Source organism: Brachypodium distachyon, chromosome 4 (assembly GCF_000005505.3).
Source record: "Brachypodium distachyon strain Bd21 chromosome 4, Brachypodium_distachyon_v3.0, whole genome shotgun sequence".
In the NCBI taxonomy this organism is placed as follows: domain Eukaryota; kingdom Viridiplantae; phylum Streptophyta; class Magnoliopsida; order Poales; family Poaceae; genus Brachypodium; species Brachypodium distachyon.
In genome coordinates, this window is record NC_016134.3 from 7100751 (window position 1) to 7122291 (window position 21541).

The 21541-nt window shown below is 41.7% G+C and overlaps 3 protein-coding genes across 5 annotated transcripts; 2 read left to right on the forward strand and 1 right to left on the reverse strand.

The window, feature by feature from the left end:
- The first annotated feature begins 1918 nt into the window (after positions 1 to 1918).
- On the forward strand, positions 1919 to 6577 carry LOC100833516. 3 transcript variants are annotated; one of them, XM_003576639.4, is made up of 2 exons: positions 1919 to 1976; positions 4524 to 6577. In XM_003576639.4, exon 2 carries the CDS (start codon positions 4532 to 4534, stop codon positions 6122 to 6124), a length of 1593 nt encoding a protein of 530 aa, XP_003576687.1. In that variant the 5' UTR covers positions 1919 to 1976; positions 4524 to 4531; the 3' UTR covers positions 6125 to 6577. The 3 variants fall into 3 exon arrangements, with proteins under 3 accessions (XP_003576687.1, XP_010237297.1, XP_014758811.1); XM_010238995.3 differs by lacking the exon at positions 1919 to 1976 and adding an exon at positions 2035 to 2978; XM_014903325.2 differs by lacking the exon at positions 1919 to 1976 and adding an exon at positions 2862 to 3145.
- Positions 6578 to 7186: 609 nt separating this feature from the next.
- Positions 7187 to 11951, forward strand: LOC100831983 (protein PGR). Its single transcript, XM_003576634.4, has 4 exons — positions 7187 to 7664; positions 8971 to 9193; positions 10962 to 11210; positions 11670 to 11951. Exons 1-4 carry the CDS (start codon positions 7399 to 7401, stop codon positions 11799 to 11801), a joined length of 870 nt encoding a protein of 289 aa, XP_003576682.1. The 5' UTR covers positions 7187 to 7398; the 3' UTR covers positions 11802 to 11951.
- Positions 11952 to 12261: 310 nt separating this feature from the next.
- On the reverse strand, positions 12262 to 20949 carry LOC100822663 (ABC transporter G family member 11). The gene is made up of 8 exons (XM_003575511.4): positions 20490 to 20949; positions 15015 to 15094; positions 14452 to 14916; positions 14243 to 14329; positions 14027 to 14155; positions 13582 to 13773; positions 13390 to 13476; positions 12262 to 13103 (listed from the first exon to the last, which is right to left on the reverse strand). The coding sequence occupies exons 1-8, from the start codon at positions 20875 to 20877 to the stop codon at positions 12471 to 12473; spliced, it is 2061 nt and encodes a 686-aa protein (XP_003575559.1). The 5' UTR covers positions 20878 to 20949; the 3' UTR covers positions 12262 to 12470.
- Positions 20950 to 21541: the final 592 nt, after the last annotated feature.

A 21541-nucleotide genomic window follows, 5' to 3' on the forward strand; every position in this document is an offset into this window, starting at 1 on the left:
ATCAGTTGCGTTCTGCCCTAGTCCAAATCTAATACGCCTGGTATATGTGGACGAGGCTATTCAAATAAAACGCCTGGTAAAGGCGGACAGAGGGAGTACTAAACTTACTCATCTTATTCAGGAGCTTGGTTTCTGATCTAGAGGGCCTGTCCTCGGATTCTTTGTTTTTCTTTTCTCTCTAACAATGTAACCTGTACAGTCTTGCTAACCCCTTAATACAAAGCGCAGTAGGAGCCTCTCCTGCTGCTTTCCCCTTTCAAAAAATAAATATGAAACTGACAATTGACTTAACGGTCGTCTAGTGGTCAACTAATGGTAGTGGCATATTTGTACCCCATGCAAAATTTGAGTGGCATATATAAAACATGCAAATTCTGAGTGGCATTTGGACATATGAGCGAATTTTCAGTGGCACATATGGAATACTCTCCAGGACAAAAATCACAACAAATTCATATTGATTCAAAACAAGATAACAATAAAACGATGTCCTACTTTACTGATCCTAGAATAGCCGAAAATAAGATTTTGTTAAAGAAGTTGTCTGATCGCACTCAAGGAAATACACACAAACTTACTTATAGGTTTACTTGAATAACATAGTTACACGAGAAAAACATAGTTATTGGATCTTAAAATAGTTGCTGGAGAGCTTGTTGCCGATTCCCGCAGCTAGGTCATACCTCCCGGCCGCGAGAATTCGTTCCTCGCATCTAGATCACATGTATGATCCTTCCGAGGTATCCACATGCACTGCAACAGTAGTTAGATAGCACTCCGTGATGCACCACAAAAACCTACCCAAAAAAAACTAGAGGGAGGTGGAAGAATAGTCAAAAGCACTTCGACCGCATCACCGAAAGAACTTGTAAAGGCTTCGTGAGCCTTGATTAAAAAAGGGAAATAGACAAAGTCTGTGAACGTAGAAAAACAAAGAGTGAAATACACCACTAGTCCGTAAACTCGGAGCGAATGCACTGTTTAGTCCACGAACTCTCAAAACACATGCATAAAACCGTAAACTGGCATTAGTATAACACTTAGGTCAAAAAAGGTTCATCATGATTAATTTCGGTCACATGGCAACCACGTCAGCTTGAGCTAGGACCGCGGGTAGCTGTTGGGGTTTCTCAGGGTTCTTTTGCAAAAATTTAACATAATTCTTCGCAGCCGGGTTGCTGTTAAATTAACAAAAAATTAACATCATTCCCCGCAGGCTGTTGTTAATTTGTCGCAAAAACTGCCCCGAGAAACCCCAACAGCAAACCATGGTCTTGGCTTAAGACGACGTGGCTGTCACATGGCCGGAATTAACCACATCGAACCGTTTTTTGACCTAAGTGTTAGACTAATACCAGTTTAATGTTTTAAGTGTGCGTTTTCTAAGTTTGTGACTAAATTGTACATTCGTTCCAAGTTTATGTACTAGTGGAGCCTACACTTCCCTCAAATGATAAGGGTGTTTCTCTTCCATCTATTTTCATAGAAGATTTTTTAATTTAAATTAAAAATTGCTAAAAAAAAAGAATTTTCCCGTCGCGATTGATAAGGGTGTTTCTCGTCCATCTATTTTCATAGAAAATGCTTTTAATTTAAATTATCGCTAAAGAAATGATTTTCCCATCACGATTAGGGTCACTCTTTATTTTTACCTTGGGGGAATTTAACTGGACCTGTTCGTTTTAGCATTTGTGTCTTTTTCACTCAAAAACAAATTCTCAGTTCAATGAATTCTGAGACTACTTTTTTTTTTCACGTGAGCCAAAGCTCATTTATCTCACTTTTCTTCTTTTTTCTTCCTTCGCACCCCTCCCTCCCTCTGGCCCATCATCTCGCTGCCGAGCGCCCCAGCCCCCTCGCTCCGTCGCTCGTGTTCCTCCTCGCGCAACCGCCGCCGCCCCTCCCTCCCCATCCCGCTGCCGAGCGCCCCAGCCCCCTAGCTCGTCTTCCTCCTCGCGGGAGCGCCGCCACCGCAGGTTGATCTCCCCTTCGATTCTCTCGCTCCCGACCGTTTCTCCTTAATCTTCCCCAATTCTTAACTGAGGCAAAAAATCAAGGTAGGGCGGCCGCCCTACCTTGCCCTGCTGGGTCCTCCGCCCGTGCCCAATAGCTGTGTATTTTCGCAAGATAAAAATTGGGGAGGTTGATCTGAACCCAGATGCCGTGCTTCGAGTCTGGCTGAAGCCCTGACCTAGGGTTCTTCGGTTCTCTTAGTCTCTGGGATCCTTATTTCGTGGTTGTTTAACTGTGATATTCGCTAGGTTTGTTATTAGGGAACACTCTTCTTGGGGTAAAACCGGGTTCATTAATTACGGTATATGGTTCGATTATTTGATGTTGCAAGTAATATTCTAGGGCAAAGGTAGCAATCTGAATCTTTGATGTCTGTGGAAAAAAAAATCGGCGATCACGTCCTTCTATTTCACAAGCCAACCTTGCGTGTGACCAGCTGCAAGAATTTTGTGTGATCATCGGCTATAGTCTTAGTTTTGCCTTGCTATATGCAGGAGTAGTTGCCTTGCTAGGCTTCTGGGAGCCTTGTCAGTTCTCTTAGGGTGATTAATTTAAAGCATGTTCTCTGTGTATGACCACTTAGAGGAACATTTTTAGTAATTCTTTCAGTGATGTAAAACTTGTATATACATACTGTTCAAAGAAGTAACTTCTGGAGACAGACAAAGTTCGCAAAATTATTAGCACATTTCTATACCAGTATATAGCGTACAGATATCAAAGCATCTCGATCGTTGGATCTTTGCAATTGTATGACTGACACTCACGTACTTAGTAGAGGACCTTGTAGCAACACATGTACCGTTGGATAGAGAAATCTAACAGTCACTATCACAGCGATTCGCGGCCGGTCCCACCACCTTCCCCGTCCGCCCTTTACTTGAGTAATTCATCCGCGCATCTTGCTCTGGACTTCTTTATTAGATTCTACCAGGGCTGCACCTCTTTCGAGCAACGACAGCCAGGTATGCTGCTTCGGTAAAAGTGACCAGTAAATCATAACCTGGTAATAACCAGAAATCATACCCTGGTGTAATTTTGCATGTACCCTTTATTACTAATATATATAGCTTGATTTCTATCAGTATACAGAGTGGAATGGTTACAATGAGGACAGTTTTCTCTTTCACAGGTCAAATTCTGTACATGTATGTCTAGATAATGTCCAGTTGATGTAATTATAAATGTACTACTCTTTCCAATTATCGCAAGTTCACTTTCTTGCTAGCTTGCCATTGAGTGTGAAGGAAGTTCCTTTATTAAACAGCTCAAGAAATAAGGTTTTCTTCCAGATCTTAACATTTGCCTTAAGCATCAGGTTGTTTATCGGTAGGAGATGTAGGAAATTAATCCTAACTGTGCAATTGGTACTCCCTCTGTTTCTTTTTGTGAGACATAATTTGTTTCGTTAAGACAAGTCTTTGACCAACTATTACTCCCTAAATATGTGGTTTATGTGATACAAAATCACCAAATCATTAGCAATTATTGGTCAAAGGCTTGTTTTAACGAAGCAAAGTACGCCTTACACAAAGAGACAGTAGGAGTGCTATGTTGCATTATGCCCTGACTGAGCTTTGTGCACTGATACCGGAGCAGAGGCATCCCTGAATCTACAAATATTGCATATTATTTCTGTGTAAATCTCATAACACTCTGAGTTTATGAGCACGGTTGTAGAAAGCCCCATGCTTCTTGTCTGGGCACTTAGACGCCTTGTTTTATGGTCTTAGGGTTGGACAACAATCTCTGCCCTAAACCAAATGACAACTTGACTACAGCTCAACGGGTGGAGCAGATTCACAATAGATGGAGTCTCTACAGTGGATTCTGTTGCTGGAGGCAAGATTTTTTTCCTCCAAAATGGCTAGAGTAGAGGCAATAAATAATATGACTAGGCTGGGGTTCCTTGAAACCTTAATACCTTGTTACCGTAAAACCTCAGGGAGCAGAAAAAGGGATTCCATTTTATCTGGTGATGACGGAGCATCTGGTGCAGGTGTGGTGGCATTGCAAAATCTGGGTGCTCCGGCATTCGGTGGAAATACAGATGCTGCTAAGCCAGGCACCTCCATTTGGGTGCACTCACCAAATCAGCATCTTTATATTTACATAACTTCTCATCTCTTTTATATGCGTAGAACATTTTAATATTTTTGGCAGCTGAGGTCTTGAAAAGAAAATCATAAGTTCAGTTAAAATGCTTGGTGGTATTAAATATGTAGTTTAGTGGATGAGTAAACCAGTTGCTTCAGTTGTACAGAAGCTCTTTGAGAATCACCTTGATAACTGCTCGGATATATGTTGGTTACTATATCTGTGTGATATTCCCACATAATAGTTATGCGGGTGTGGCGGTTACTTCCATCCTCATAGCATGCGAATCGATAGCACTGCAAACCTGCAGCGTTGTAGTTGCCCACTTACATGCTATTATGGTTATTAAAAGTATGTATTAACTTGCCATTTTCTTAATCTTAATATTTTCTTTGTAATTTTGTATTGTGCAGGAAGCGTAATGTCTTTTGAAGACAAGGCAGTGGCTAGTCGTATTGCATCACCCTCACCAAAAGCTGTGGTATCAGAATCAGATCTTAGGATGATAAATGCTACATCAAATATGGAGCAACCTCAAGCAAATAGCCAGGCCAATGCAGTCGTCGGTCCAGTGGCTATCTTTTGGGACATCGAGAACTGCCCTGTTCCAAGTGATGTACGGCCAGATGATGTTGCTGGAAATATACGGATGGCACTACGGTTGCATCCTATTGTTAAGGGTGCAGTGACAATGCTCTCTGCTTATGGAGATTTCAATGCTTTCCCTAGAAGACTCAGGGAGGGATGTCAGAGAACCGGAGTTAAACTTGTTGATGTTCCAAATGGACGGAAAGATGCTGCTGATAAGGCTATACTGGTCGATATGTTTCTCTTTGCTCTGGACAATCGCCCACCGTCATCCATTATGCTCATATCTGGTGACGTGGACTTTGCTCCTGCATTGCATATACTTGGCCAGCGTGGATACACTATTGTCCTTGCAATTCCATCTTCAGTTACTGTCTCATCGGCTTTGAGCGGTGCTGGGAGTTTCGTGTGGGATTGGCCTAGTCTTGCCCGTGGTGTAGGTAGTGTGGCTCCCAGATCCCTAGGGCATCGTGCCGCTGAACCTTCAGGCTATCTCAACAGTGTTACGTTAGGGAAATACCCTGACACAGAAGAGGAGGCCATTGTCTATATGGGAACTTCAAGGAATGAGTATGGTGGCAGAACACCCGGCAACCAGATGTATTATTATAACTCTTCACAGATCACTGGGGAACCATGCAAAGCTTTCTATACTGTCGAGGATGGGAATTGTGGCACTGGCACATCATCGAGGTCACATAATTTATCATGTGGTTTGAATGAAGTCCCAGAGATAGACCAAGGTTTTACAGGTGAACATTCATGGTGGGTCCGTCCTGGCGATCTTCAAGGCTTGAAGGGTCAACTAATAAGGTTATTTGAGTTATCTGGTGGATCCGTTCCACTTGTCCGTGTTCCTTCAGAGTATCTAAAGCTCTTCGGAAGGCACCTGTATGTAGCAGAATATGGAGCTGTTAAACTTGTTCATCTTTTCGAAAAGCTGGCTGAATCTTTTGTTGTCATGGGGCAGGGTCAGAGAAAGATAATTTGCCTCCGCAATTCTGGTGATAGGAATGTTAAAAAATATTCAAGTACACCAATCATTTTGAAAAATGAAAAGAGATTAAGTGCTACTCTCGGGGAAAGTGCTGTTGGAACATGTCAGCAGTTGAGCAGTTCATCAGATGATTTTTCAGAGGATGAACAGAACATTAGCCCTGACGTAGATGGAGCATATGTGTTTGATGAGCATCTAGCCAGATGCAGAACCGAGATTCAGGATCTTCTTGTTTGTTACTATAAGTGCCGTCTTCCACTGTGTGATTTTGAGTCCCTATATGAGCAACGGTACAAGAAGGTTCTTGACTATCAGAGCTTCGGAGTCAATGGTCTGGAGGAACTAGCTGAGAAGTTAAAAGATGTCGTCGAATTGCAATTGGATGAGGTCAGCAACATGAAGCTCATCAAAGCCAAGTCAGCAAAATGAAGTTACTCAAACAAAGCCAAGTTAATCAGTGGTTAGTCCCACCATTGTCTTAATATCAGAAGTACAGTTACTTCAGTAGTACTTTAGATTTGGTTTCCTCAATGAGCATGTTCTGTCAAGCACTGGACCGACGTCTATTTTTTTATCATGTCGGTGCGATAAGCGCGGGTGCACAGCAAATCAAATGCTTGTAATAATATGTCGTTCTTCTAATCAACACGAATAGGTGGCTTCAGCAATTGAAAAGGGAAACCATCTTTCACTTTACAGTTATTTGGCATGGCACTTGCATGCTAGAGACCTAACAGAAGTTGAGATTGTTTAATGTATTTTCTTCTCCTGCGGCATACACTGAGACATCATACTGTCTCATCTGCCTGTCATAATTTCGTAGCATGCTGGAGGATCAGATTTATTTGTACTAACATGGTTATAAAATGATGGTTTGCACGCCGGACTGTCAGCTGTCATTTTGTATTGTTTTATCAACCTGCAGTCTGAGGTTTTCTGCTGCAATAACGATGGATCATCAATCAGCCAATATTTACGATATTTAATTTGTTGAGTACCTCTTGGGGCATGCTGCGAAGGAGTGACTTTCTTACATGATTTAGTCCAACTGTTACCCGATGAGATTCTATGTATCATCACTGTTTTAACTGTTGCTCGCTAATAAGACTATAATCGACAACTAGACGCCGTCTGCATCCCATGTTACATGACGCTGTTTGCAACTTACATTTTTGTTTTGTTTTGTTTTGGAAAAAAAAACATAGTTCATGACGTATTTTGTGCAACCGTGAAACTTCATCCGAACATACACAAAATATTTTCCACCTCTAATTTTTTTTTTGCTGAAGTCACAAAATGATCATGTAGATACAAAAAATTTGTAGGTGCTCAAGAAATCCATCCACAGCTACTCCAGAGAGACTTCCGGGCTTCCGGCCACACGCGGCCGAAAAATACGCCCTCGTTTTCACGTGCTAGCGACCGAAGCACTAAAAACTGATGATAACAAGCGGGAAAAATCACCGGGATAAACTGCTTTGCGTCATCTTTTTCCCTTTCTTTAGCGCCGCGCTTCATCAGCCGCCAGAGGCGCTAGAGAAGTCTGCTGCGTGGCTGGCCGCCGGGCATCTTGATTCGCCGCCTAGCGTTGAAAGTCAAATCGCGAATTCCTAAAATCCCCACCCAACTCCTCACTAGCGCAGACCGCAGCCGGCTTGAGCCTGCGCCCGAGCCCGAGCCCGCCCCTCTCCCCAGCCCCGCCAATGGCCGCTGCCTCCCTCGCCGTCCGCTGGGCCGTCGGCGCCGCCCTCGCCGCCGTGATCGCCGCGCGCGCCGTCCGGCGCCGCTCGCTCGACGCCTCGGGCGGGGTCGCCGGGTTCGCCGTCATGGCGATCCACCTCGCCTGCGGCTACAGGTACGGGGCGCTGCTGCTGGCCTTCTTCTTCACCTCCTCCAAGGTCACCAAGATCGGCGAGGACCGCAAGCGCCGCCTCGAGGAGGACTTCAAGGAGGGGGGCCAGCGCAACTGGTAATACACGACTCGCCCAACTGGCTATGTTTCTTAGCTGACAACCAATTTCGCTGCCGACCAATCAATTCCTCTTATTTTTTGCGCTTGACCTGTGCTTCCGCACGTGAAACGTGTGCTCTATTTGTGCTAAGCAAATGCTACACAAACTAGATCGCTACTGAATGATGTAGGTACAACAAGAATCAGGTATTCAGTACAGTTCTCTAGATAGAATCTGACATTCAGTATTCTCTCTCTCAAAACTACTCAGTTCAGCAAACAGCGGTCTGTGCCTCTGTGGGCACACAACAAAATATTGCTGTGAAAAGAAACAACTAATGATTGGCCTTAAGTTCTTAACTGTCAGTTACACAATCTTTGCATTTGAGTCCCCAAGTACCCTTCCTCCTACTCAAGTACGGAGTCTGAGGTTACAATTTTTTCTTTCCTTCCCTTTTTGGAAGCGAGCTGGTTTTAATTTTGGTTATCATTTCAGAAAAGATTTGAAGTAACCAAAGTTGCAGGAATACATTTATTTTGTTTTATATGCCATATCTTATTGTGATTCCACAGCTCCTAGCAACACCACAAATTTTTACGATGCTAATTGATTCCATAAGTTGTTTTGTTTCAATGCTAATTACAGAAAATTGGGTTCTCTGTTAGCTATATAACTATGTCTTCTAGAAAAGGCTGCAATTTCACTCAGAACAGACGAACAGCAAGAGACTTGACACAGTTTAGACAATTTACACAAAGTGACAATAGCTATTCACCTACTTGGAAGCCTGTTTCAAAGATCTAGAAGTCAAAGAATTCAGTGGAACAATTCAGATGTCGGGTTTCCTAATGAAACTGAAAATTTCTGTGTCCCAAAGAGGGCCTAAGATGTCCTCATGTAAATGTTTATGTTCTGAATCACCTTTAATACTGCGTCATCAGGCATGAACTATTACGAAAAACAATTCGAGTTCCACAAACATAAGAAAATGTAGATCAGAGGATGATCACCAAAATTATTACACTTTTAATTGCTTCGTTGAAAATACAGTATGAGTTAATCTACTTTCTCGGAACAATTAGTAATATAACCATTATGCGTTTGATGGGAAAACCCTAACTTACTGTACATATCGGTTTTCCACATTATATTCAGCAGAAGTTAACGAACCTTGTGGCGTTTTCTCTTTTGTATGTAGGTGACACTGTTTTGTCGATAGCATAGCACCACACTTTTGTAAGATATAACACAATAGTGTCCTGCTTTGTCAAGTTGGTTTTCCTTCTATATCTTACCCATTTTTTAATATTTTAATTCTTGAAGGATCCAAGTTCTAGCAAATAGTGCAATAGCTACTGTATTGGTCATCGTATTGGCAATAATGACTGGGGGGCAAGATCAATGCTTGGACTCGAATGACTCAAAGGTTATAACTGGTATTATAGGTGCTATTATTGGCCACTATTGCTGCTGTAATGGAGACACTTGGTCATCTGAAATTGGTGTGCTTAGTGATGAACAACCACGGCTTATCACCACACTTAAGGTATGCGTCCCTTCCGTGGTTGAGATGTTCCTTTCAGAGTTTCATTCATAATTACCTATGCAATCTGTTTTTTACCATCTTCTTTAAATCATTCAAAGCGGGAGGCAAGGGAGGGGTGGATTGGTTTCCTTGAACTCATGAAATCGTTGAATCGGAGGATATTTTGACATGGAGTTTACCGTAGTAGAGTAACTAAATATGGAAAATCTAGGAAGCAGAAGAGTTTCTACTATCTCTCTGCAGGAATATTAAGTGTACATTTGGCTAGCCTATAGATTTGGCTACCTGTAGCAACCATCTAAAATGTTCTTAGTAAAACATGTCATGAAGTTGTTCACATCAAATTGAGTTCACATGAAATGTCATGGAGTTGTAATTTTTTGGTAATGCCACGCATTTGTCCATGACCAAATTGTTTTGGGTATTAAACCAAGAAACAAGATATTATTTTAATCGACCAGAACACATGTAGAGCTCTAGGGATGTTTCATATAACTGTTCGAGCCTACAGAGATTTCTCTTCAGGCAAGCTTGGTTGACATTGTTTATGGTCATAGAGAATTAGAAATGCTTTTTTACTGGTATGCATGCTTTGTGAAATGTAGGTGGATTTTTTATAAGAACTATTTCAGCCTGCTCTAGATGTAAAATATAACTCGGGGTAAAATGCCGCATGGGTTATGCCCTTATGCTAGTCCCGTTGCAGTGACATGAACATGCCAACTAGGCCAAGTTTTCATTGAACGTCCTTCCTTGCCACTTCTTGATGTTTGACAAACAGTTAACTCTAGGAAGACTATCATCTTGATGAACATAACTCATTGTGGATATATTCCATTGCAAGGTAGTAAAAATAGTTGTTGTATTGCTTCCCCTTGACAGAATTGCACATTGATTAAGCACATTGGTGTCTCTATCTGGCAACACCAAAGATGATATGCCATCTATGAAGATCTTCTGAATCTACTACTCCCTCCGACCCATATTACTTGTCGAAATATTACATGTATCTAGACGCTTTTTAAACATAGATACATCCATATTTGGGCAAATTTGAGACAAGTAATATGGGTCGGAGGGAGTACATCTAGAATCAACGCCAGGGGCACCTTGATCAGCATGAGTGAATTGCACCTATTTAATGCAGATAGATGCAACTTAAGATATAATGCATTGTGATTTGCTACAAAGCTTGCCTTGATTCTAGTTTTTAGTTATGGTCAATGTTTTCAAGGGACTTGGACATCTAACCATGGAATATATTCTTAATATTTTCCGACATAATTTTCTTTTCAAGAAGGTGTATAGAAAGGATAGAGATCTTAACTGGCACAGTACTGTAGATTTGGGAAGTTTATCCAAATAGGTAATAGGATACTACGAGTTTTCTTTTTGGATGTCAGTTGTCACTACTGGGTACTTAAAACATAGGTTCAAATGGATGGATATGTGTCAAAGCGTTAGATCCCTAAGTATTTACTGTTTCATTTTCTTCTCGTTTGACTATTTCCTTGAAAATGTAAAATTTGATGTCAGTCTTTTCATGCTTATCTACATAGGATAAACTACTATGAGTTTGTTTCAAAGTCACTACTCAGTACTTTAACCGTAGATTGAAGTGGATGGGTATGGGTTAAAGCATTAGATCCCAAAGTATTTTACTATTTCATCTCCTTCTCATGTGACTATTTCCATGAATGAATATCTAAAAGTTGATGCCAATCTTTTGCGTGCTTATGTGCATTTGTTGACAATTCCTTGTATCAAGCCTGTCAGGAAAGGTACAAATGGTGGAGTTACCTTTCAAGGACTTCTTGCTGCCACAGGAGGAGGCCTAACCATTGGTCTCACATTTACTGCTGTGGGACTCATGACTGCTAAATGTTCTTTTGATATGGCCCTTCGACAACTCCTAGTAATACCCATCTCTGCTGCTGCTGGTTTGCTTGGGAGTCTAATTGATTCGTTGCTGGGTGCCACACTCGAGTTCAGTGGATACTGCAGTGTTCGAAAGAAGGTAAACTTTTCTGTAACGTTTAGGTTGGTACCGTGCCTTCAGTATAGCGAAGCTAAGAGCCTTCTACTATTAATCTTTAAAGTAAGATTTCACCAAGAGATGTTGAGTACATAGTACTGATCGGTTTGTCCGACTTCCATATGCCTCTTTTGCGAACACTTGGTATGTTCAGCCAGTGATCTTAAAAATAGATGCCCATGCCACTTCTATGTTTTAAGTCATGTTTGCAATATGTATAAAATTGGTCAAATAAGTCCCTTACATTTGCAATATGTGTAAAACACCCGATCGCATGCCATGCCACATAACCGCGCTGATTCGGCAAACATTCTGCCCCACTTCTCTGTGCTGACTAGGCTGCGGAACAAAAGTCCATCCCTGACTATTCGCATGAACCATTTATCACCCATGAATTTTAGTTTCACGATATTCATTAATTTGTTTGTCCTCTACATGTAGGTGGTCAGTAAACCGGGGCCTACTGTTACCAAGATTTCTGGAATGACTATCCTGGATAATGATGCTGTTAATGCAATCTCTGTGCTACTAACAGCTGCGATTACAGCTTATGTGTGTATTTGCTTATTCTAGAAGCAGAGTTGAGACTTTTCACTTGTTCTGTTCAGTAATGTCATATGTAATGTAATTTAGATTCAAAGCGCCAAAGGATATGATGTTTACGCCAAAAAAAATAAATCGTGAAATGATCGATGGAAATCTTTGTGCGGCCGTTTTTGCTCATTTTGATCAAAATAGGCATTCTCTGTTCATGCGCCGGTACACAAAATTAATAAACATTTACTATTTTTCACGAAGGTTGACATATCTGGTTTGGTTTAGACAACGTTTTGACAAAGAATTATTCTATTTATATGCGTTTTTAAGATATATTTATATCAATAGATTTGTCTTCAAAAGTTCTTGTAGCTATTTTTTTTTAAGACGTAGCTATTGTTGTTTCCTACATATAAATAACATATTAATGGAGTAATAGTTGGTCAAAATCTTGTCATGACGAAACCAAATAAACCTTTATGAAAAGGAAAGCATATATTCGAAGAGGGCATTTTATCAAGTTTTCCGTTTTATCAATGTGCCAAAGTAATATAGGTCATCTGAATTCTGAGGTATTACAACTATCAAACTACGTTATAAAAAGAGGAGAAAATTAAGCGTAGATACAATTTTTTCCTCCTTTCGAAAAGAAGTTTGTACGTGTGATCTCTGCAATCGATTGATGCACATAACAACGAGACATGACTATTTACACCATTTGCATCTCATTCCCCTCAGCTTTGGCCTGACCTCCTCTGCAATCTTAACAATACCGAAGAACATCGCCCTGTACACCACCATCATCCCACAGAGGATAGCAATGTTGACCCATTTGGAGTACCACATCTCCACCTGCAGCTTCTCCTGCAGCACCTGAAGGCCACTGATGGTGACATTGGCCTCCACCAGCTGGTCACTCGGGAACGACTGCCCCATGAACTCGTTCTTGTAGAACCCCTGCACCGCGTACTTGTGGAAGGAGATGTAGTAACAAGGGTACTTCCAGACCGGCTTGGGGAGCTCGTTGGGGAGCCGGAAGAAGCCGCCGTTGAGCATCATCACCCCTTGGACTCCGGCGCCAACGATGATGCCCATCAGGAAGTCCGGCACAATAACGGCGATGATCATCATGATGCTCTCCACCAGCAGCGTGCACATGCAGAGGTTCACCACGAAGTAGGCGAACCGGTCGGTGCCTCTGGATAGCCCCGTTAGGTAGTAGAGCATTGCGCCTGAGATCACGGCGATCACGGCCAAGTATGGAGTGGCCGACAGTGTGTTTGAGATGACGAACTCTGCTACACCGTAATGGCCGCTCAGCCGCTCCCTTCTGAACACCTGAGTTGCAGAAAAAAATAGAGCAAAAAGTTTCTTTCAGAGCAAAATTTTATTTTGAAGTGCAAAATTTATGTTAAAACAAGACATGTGTCTATAACAGTGGAGCATCCAATCCTAAATGCCAATTTGAGAAAAATTAGAATGTATTTTCAGTTTTTGACTGGTACTCCCTCCGATCCATAATAGATGACGTATTAGAGTTGTACTAAATCAAAGACACTTATTATGGATCGGAGTGAGTATCTCATAAAAACAAACTGTTACTCTGATGGGAGAGAAAGCAGACCTTTACGTCTTCTACGAAAGAAGGGAATCCCCCAATTGCCATGAACGTTAGAAGTGCGGTGGTATACATTATTACTTCACATCTAGCCTGAACAATTAGGAAATGTAATCAGCTTACTAATACATACAGTATTAATTATATATATAGGGTGCTATGTGCATAGCCCTACAGAAATGGTATGATTGAGCTTACCTGGATAGAGCTGTAACTATGGCCAACTTGGTAGAATATCGTGCCAAGACAAATACCAATGCCGAGGTAGACAGCCAAACGCATCCAATAGTACCCTATGTCCCTGTGCATATTTACAAATGACCTTCTGGTGAGCACAAGGAGCTTTGCAGAGAAGCTGGCTTGTTCCCTCCTCCTGAAAGGAGCTCCAACCTAATATAGCACATGTTAGAATGACATGCGTAAGGTAAACATGGTAGATCATCACCAGATTATCAGCAGTGAAAAGTTCGATGTAGGTTCATTAAAATGGAAGATCACACGATTGTAACATACTTCCTCTGTCCCTATATATATTCTTGTCGTGGACAATATAAGTACCATTTTCTTAAAGGGGACTCTTTTTTTTTGTTTCGGGAAGGAGATTAAAGAACTCTTGAAGCAAATGACTATGTCAAAAACTTACTATCTGTTTCATCACAGATATTTGGTTCATTGTCTTCTCAGAGTAATCAGGGGAGTGGTATGCATCTGTGAGGATATCTATTGCTTCAGCTGCAGTTTTCCTCCTAGGTTTGGAACTTTCCACAATCTCCTGCATATATGATTTATATTAATAAAGGAGAAAATAGTTTTAGTCAAAACATCATCTATATATAAAGATCAGAAAAAGCAGGTATACCTCATCGAAATCTTTGTTGATTATTCTCAGGAAGTGGTCAGATGGGTTCCTCAGGTGCGGACATGGAAAGCCACTTCGAGTAAAGAACTACAGTACAAGAATTGGATATATCAGAATTCAGTATACAGCTCTAATCTTAAATTCAACACTTGTAAAGAAACATTCAGTCAAATTAAGTTCCCTGGGCTTAGCCCAAGAATCAATCTGACCTCTGTGGCATCAGAAGCTGCTCCGAAGAAGACGGTCTTGCCATACGCAAGCAGGCAGAGCCTCTGAAAGAGGTCGAAGACGTCGCCGCTGGGCTGGTGCACGGCGGCGACGACGGTCATGGCTTCCCTGGCGGCGATCCTGGCGATGTGGCTCATGACGTGGTAGGAGGCGGCGCTGTCGAGCCCGCTGGTGGGCTCGTCCAGGAACAGCAGCCGGGGCCGGGTGAGCATCTCCACGCAGATGGTCACCCGCTTCCGCTGCCCGCCGCTGATGCCCTTGCGCATCCGCCCGCCGATGCGGGTGTCCATGGCGTCCCCCAGCCCCATCTCCCGGATCACCAGATCCGCGTGCGCCCGCTTCTCCGCCGCCGACATCGCGCCCGGAAGCTGCAGCGCCGCCGAGTAGTACACCGCCTCCCGCACCGTCAGCGTCGACATCAGCACGCTGTCTTGGGTCACGTAAGCCTGAATTCACGCATGGAGATCCAAATGTTTCAAACGGGCATTTCATGGAAAATGTGTATCGGAAGACATATTCTCACTGAGGAAAATCGTCGTCTTACCGAGGTTCCGAAGGCGAGTTTCTCCGGGCGGCCATTGATTAGAATCACCCCGGTTTGATTAATTCCGGGGCCTAACCTTCCTGCGTTCGATGCAGCAGAAACTTCAATCAAATGGCTAAAACCAGGGAACCAAGCTAGGAAATTATTTCGGAATAACAATAATATTGGCCATACATAAAGTGGGGTGCAATTTAATAGCGGCAACCCATTTTGGCTCTGATACCATTAGTTTCGTTAACCCAAAAGCTCAAACTGATGAGAAAAAAATGCAATTCATACTTAAAAGTTTATAACAAAACATATTTGGAGGGGCCTTCTAACTCTAACACCTATTTGGATGTAGATATTAAACTTTATAGTTCAGAATTGGAATTGGATATAGATATATATGTTGGTATATTTTTCTAACAACTTGGTCAAAATTTAAGAAGTTGGACTTAGGACAAAGAGAAAACATCTTATAAAATATGGAACGAAGGGAGTAATTGTTATTTATGGAACATCTTATTAGAACTATTTTTCATTTGCTTTTGGAACATTTCAAACATATTTGTTGGAATTATTATGGTATGAGACAATTTTAAACTATATGAATTGTAGTATTTACAAAATTTAAACATGTGTTGTAATTTTGTGTAATAGGAGTGAAAGTCCTATATTTTTCCATTCGCAAAAGGCATGCACACGTCCACTATGGTTTCAGCCCATCATTCCAGAACAACAATTATGTAAATATTTAATTTTATCAAAATAAGCTAACAGAACATGCATGTACAGTGTAATACAAATTTAGATCAAAATTCAACTCAATAGTAAAGAAACAAACAAAAGAATCCAACTGGAATGTATTAGTAAATAAAATCAGACTCTCAAAACACATTAATAGGAAAAAGAAGGGATCTAAATTAATGTTAAGTGCTCTTAAATCCGATAGGATTATTTGAAAACTGCAGGAATTAACAACAATTTGACACACAATGGAAAAAAAAGGACTTTGTTTAAGTGGATGAATTTTTTCTCCAAAATAGAAAATAGAGTTCATAAGAATTGTTAGGAAAAAATTCCAATTCTGCAACCTACACTTGGCGCTAACGATTTAAATCATGCCCCCTTGCAAAAAAAAAAGAGGATTTAAATCCTCCAAAAATTCCATGAAACTGGTTTGAATCTAAGAAGCCCTTATTTCTAGTTTGTACTGTTCAAAGTAGTTTCCTAGTTTTTAGACACGTGGACTAAAATTGAACCTTATGTGCACAGATTTATACTATTTGGGTCACATTATCTAAAAATAATTTTATCTTGTGCCTATGTTGTACAAAATTAATAATAATTAAATTTCCTGGAACCAATGTTTTGGCACCCGGGGGCATGTGGTCGCAGTCTGAACAGCAAAATCAAATAGAATACTTAAAAGTATCAATAATTCTCTGAGTTCTTTTTATGCGGAAACACTATTGTGTCATTTTTATACCTTTAAATTTTGTACTCCCTACGTCCAACAATAGATGTCTCAAGTTTGTCAAAATTTGGATGTATCTAAACATGACTTAGCATATAGATGTATTCAAATTTAATTAAAGTTAAGACATCCTTTGTTGGACGGTGGAATATGTAACATATAGCATTCTTGTGTACTAGATATAGAAACGTCAAACCCGATACTCTGGAAAGGAAAAAAAATTAAAACAGTAACTTTATTCTGTTTACATGGAACACACAAAAACTTATATCTTTTAATGAAATTTAACATAAATATGGTAGAATAAGGCGAAAACCACCCCTACAATGCAACTCCATAGAAACCATATGTAGATGTAAAAAAAACATATACATAAACACCTTATGTATGAGGTGCGATGTTCTACTAATCTGCAAAATTGCAAGTTGAAACTCAATCACATGTGGAAAATAATTAAAATAATATATATATAAATAAATAGTGTCCAACAGTGAAGAACCACCATTCTATGGTGATTTTTTCCATACTCCTAAACACAATTGAATCTGGACTTGAAATTTGACACATCTATAAAACATCAACTTTCTAATATATAATTTTTTGAGAATTTTTTAACAACTTACAATGTTTTCACTAGAGGTGGTTTTCACCGGAGACGCTGCCTACCTGTATTAAAATACACGATGAATGTTCTCATATTTTTTTTACTTATGGAATGTTGATTTTTTTTTCCACCAGGAGCACACGGCCTTTGACACTATTTTGAATAGACAACCTTTTAGACATCGCACAAAATGCCTATTACGCACGTCCAACTCCTAGGAGTACTTTATCCTAAATGATCATTTCTCGGTCTTAATACCGCAAACGGTCTCGATCTATCCCGCTATATTTGCACTTCTGGCCTCTAGGCATCAGCGCCAGCAACTGTCATTTTTTTATTTTTTTATTGTGAGAGCAACTGTAATGCCAAGGTTACCCGGTTAGACCCAGTCTTCTTCATGTTGTCGAGACCACACTTAACATTTCGGTGGCTCTGAGTCGGCGCCACATGGGATAACCTCGACGCCACCGGTGCTGGAGCCTAGCTTGGGTTCAGATTTAGTACAGAACTCTCTCATGGGTAGCGTAGTCTTACCAGAAAATAATGTAATGAATGCAATGCTACATCGCCAATGATTCTGAAGAAGACTGCAATGATTTAGCTTCCTACAAAATGTTTCATGCAGGGGTCTCTCTGCTAAAAATACTTATTGGCCAGACGGACGTCCCAGATGTTGCCACGTTTTAATTCGGATTAAATTGGATCTTTTGCTTTCGCATCTCAACTATTAGAACTACTACATGCCATTTTACAAGAGGTTGGACTAATTTGCTCACCCTCTCAAGTAGTTGGACCATGAGTGTATTTACCTCACAAAATAATATCTGGACTATTGCAGATTTCTATCACGACAAAAGAGAAAGGTGCGCGCACAGAAGTATATCCAGTGACACTGTTTAGATTAATGCAAGGATGGAGAGACAACATGCTCTAAAAATTGTTGCTATCTCCGATTCAAAATAAGTGTTTCAGTTTTGAACTGGCCTAGACACTTGTTTTGGGTTGGAATGAGTACATTTTTCTCAACAAGCCACGTGGCGTTAACCAAGTCCGGTTGAGACGCTGAGTAAAGAGATCAAAGGTAGGTAAAAATTTACGCTTGGACTGTTATATTAATTTTGTCGATTTACACGGACGGACTATACGTAAAAGACTCTAACATTTGTACTACGTCTTGTTTCTCAACTAAAAAAATTGTTGTCTTTCACTTTCACTCGAGAGCACCTAGGGATTAACCACAAGCCACCGTGGCACGGTATCTTTCCACCGGCGAACGTTTTTCTTGCGGCTCCATAACTGCACTGATGTTCGCAGACGCAGAGACAACTGCATAGTGAAATGACACCATACACCTGTGGATGGCAGTAGACCGTCGATTTCTCGGCCATAGCTGCGTAATTAATTCCAGCCATAGCTAAGTCCTCGTAGCATAGGACAGTTAGGACTGATTTTAATGCGGGCGATTGATTGGCCGGCAACACGACATAACAGAAGGGGCAGCGTACTGCTGCTCTTTCCGTTCAGAAATCCAGCTCTCACGGGGTTCTTTCTTTCTGAAACTTTCACGGGGGTTTCTTCAAATATAACTTTAATCAATGATTAGTCTAAAGTTTCTTGAGCAACAACCCGTGCGTATCACGCTTTCTTGACGGATGGAGGAGTAATTCGGAAGGCACATGTACGTACGTGTAGTGATAAAATTATAGTATCCCCTCCGTCTAATAAAAATGTTTCAAGTTTGTCAAAATTTGAATGTATTTAATATGGATAAAGTAGGAGTAATATTTCTACAATTAACATGTATCGGAGGAAGTGCATCATTGATCCAATATATCCCAAATTATTTAAACAAACCATGCAAAGTGTCTAAGAAATTTCCAACCTTAGTACTATTACTCTCTATGTTTGAATCAAGAAGGCTCTCGTTTCTATTGTATGTCTATTCATATTAATTTAAAAGCAAATGGCTGTGAGTAGGTATTGGTCGGGTGTAAGAGCCAAAAGAAGAATGAGCTTTATTATAAAAATTATAGTATAAGATATATAAGGGAACGGAGGGAGTACCAATTTGCGATATTTTTGAATTTTCTGGTACTGACAGTAAAAAAAAAAAATTAGTTCCTCGGCGTGTGAAACAAGTTGTATGCGCACTAATTTCTGTTTCCAATTCGAGGATCTCGAACATCGATGACTAGAAAAGGGTTTAGTTGCCTTATCTTACATATTATGCGGAAGCTCCAACTTTATAAAAGTTGCACATTCCTACGAGTAATGTTGGGCGTACATTGTTTGAACTTTTACTTCCACTATGTACATGACATTTTCGTGACAACATTATGTAAATAACTTAATCGACTTAAAATATTTATTCGCCCTAGGTCTTATAAATAGGAAATCCAGGTTTTGTACTTTTACATAAACATAACAGCACATATACTATATATCGGGTCGCATGTGTTTCAAAAGAAAGTAGACGTGGTACATCTATCGTTTGAAAGAGAAAAGAAAACAGACGTGCAGTTCTGGCCGGTCTGTGCCAAGCCGATATCATTCTTCTTCGAATCTTCGCTGTAGCGCGGCCGGCCGGCGCCTGTGGCATGGCATTAGGGATGGTGGTACTAGCGAGAGGATCAGCGTTGATTCGGAAAATCAATGCACGTTGAGTACAAACCCCCAACTACCAACGTCGTGCTCAGCGACCAACAAACTTGGCTTTTAAAGCAACACGATCATGGATGATTAGTGTTTTTGGGGTGAGGTCACTCTTAGGTGCACGCTTGCCGCACGCTCCAAATTACTAACTGCATGTGCGTTGTTGTTACCAATAGTACCAGTCCCTTCGTTATATAATTCTTGTCTCAAATTTGCCAAAAAAAATGGATGTATTTATTTTTTAAAAACGTCTAAATACATGTAATTTTTTGACAAGAATTATGGAATGGAAGAAGTAATGTTTACTTTTAACTCAGCAAACCCGGCCCCAAAGATTACTTGTGTACGTCGTTGTTGAGAAAACGTCGTGTGATCTGATCAAACAGTACGTAGTGTGTGCGCCGGCCGGCCGCACGAGCACGACTGCTGCTAAGCTCGATGTCGTAGTAACGTACGTGTGCATTGTTTTGACCAGGTTTAATCGCGTTTAATTATCTTAGAGCTTGATTGTAAGTATTCAGAAAGATTACTTTTGAGAGAAACATATTAATTCTCAGGTATGAAGAGCATGCAGATCGATCTATACTAGCTATTCTAGCTAGATTAGCAGTTGGCCCTTGGATCGACCGACGGAAGGTAAAAGCACTTGCATACAGCAGTGGCGCAAAAGAAAGGGAGAATTAATCATTCTGTTGCCAATTAAATTAGGTAGGCTGTGGGGATGCATGATTTTGACGATGGATATATATATGGACCGAACCTGCGAGAGTATCAAGGAGCGTGGTCTTGCCGCAGCCCGACGGGCCCATGATGGCGAGCACCTCCCCGGGGCCCGCGTGGCCAGTGATCCCGCTGAGGATCCCCACCGGCTGCCCGCCGCCGGCCACCGTGACGCACACGTCCTCCCACGTCAGGAACACCCCGGGGTCCTCGACCACGACGTGATCCGCCCCTCCAGCCACCGCCGAATCGCCGGCGCCACGCTGCGTCGTCCACCGGAACATCATCCTTCCAAGCGAGGGCCGGATGCCCCCCGCGGACCGAGAGCGGAGGGCGTCCGGCGTGCCGAGCCAGCCGCGCCACAGCGGGCGCGACGGGCTCGGCGTCGGAGCCCACCGCGGCAGCGGCGACGGCGACGAGACCTCCATGCTGAGGCCGGCCGGAGATATCGATATGGGAGCAAGTCTAATCAACGTAGTACTGCCGATGCTGGAGATCAGTAGCCGGGAGCGGATATTAATAGCCCTCGCCCGGCATGCAGGAGCGAGCGACACGTTGGCCTGCTTATTACTGTTCCCGCTCGTGGCTGGGCTCGCTTCGATGGACTAGTCATCTTTTTTTTCTTTTTTCTCTCTCGTGAAAATACTGGAGGAGTAACACACTGGATCGGCAGAGCAATAATGGAGTCAAGGAAAAGGTTGTTGGGTGTGCTTACACTTTGAGAATTCATGTCGATCGGCCAGTCACTAGCTAACGGTTAAATGCAGTAGAGCATGTACGTCAGATAGATTTTGCTACGCACGTGGTTGCGCTAGCTGCCGATCGACGGTATGGCCGGATACAATTCGCGCAAGGTCTTGATAGAGAGGCATGGCCTGGAGGGGTTCACCAATCTGGTCCGATCTTTCACCATACACAAACAACAAGCAGCAAATATTCGTAATCGAGAACACCCCGAGGTCCCCAACCCCACCCTCTCCCGAGATGCAACCCACAAAAATCATAGTAGGAGCAAGAACACGATAAATTGGGTGCATGTGTCCTCCACTTGGACGTTTTTTCTGGTTTCCATTGCCCAAATATTACATGTAT

What these genes read in the sequence shown, in the direction of transcription:
- LOC100833516 (XM_010238995.3), top strand. Translation starts at nt 2,810, where the DNA reads ATGTACCGTTGGATAGAGAAATCTAACAGTCACTATCACAGCGATTCG. An exon ending in TTTCGAGCAACGACAGCCAG is followed by an intron (nt 2,979 to 4,523) that starts GTATGCTGCTTC and finishes TGTATTGTGCAG; the next exon opens with GAAGCGTAATGTCTTTTGAA.
- LOC100822663 (XM_003575511.4), bottom strand. Translation starts at nt 20,877, where the DNA reads ATGGAGGTCTCGTCGCCGTCGCCGCTGCCGCGGTGGGCTCCGACGCCG. An exon ending in CAGCTTCTGATGCCACAGAG is followed by an intron (nt 14,330 to 14,451) that starts GTCAGATTGATT and finishes CTTGTACTGTAG; the next exon opens with TTCTTTACTCGAAGTGGCTT. An exon ending in TATCTGTGATGAAACAGATA is followed by an intron (nt 13,774 to 14,026) that starts GTAAGTTTTTGA and finishes GTGCTATATTAG; the next exon opens with GTTGGAGCTCCTTTCAGGAG.
- LOC100831983 (XM_003576634.4), top strand. Translation starts at nt 7,399, where the DNA reads ATGGCCGCTGCCTCCCTCGCCGTCCGCTGGGCCGTCGGCGCCGCCCTC. An exon ending in GAGGGGGGCCAGCGCAACTG is followed by an intron (nt 7,665 to 8,970) that starts GTAATACACGAC and finishes TAATTCTTGAAG; the next exon opens with GATCCAAGTTCTAGCAAATA. An exon ending in GGCTTATCACCACACTTAAG is followed by an intron (nt 9,194 to 10,961) that starts GTATGCGTCCCT and finishes CCTTGTATCAAG; the next exon opens with CCTGTCAGGAAAGGTACAAA.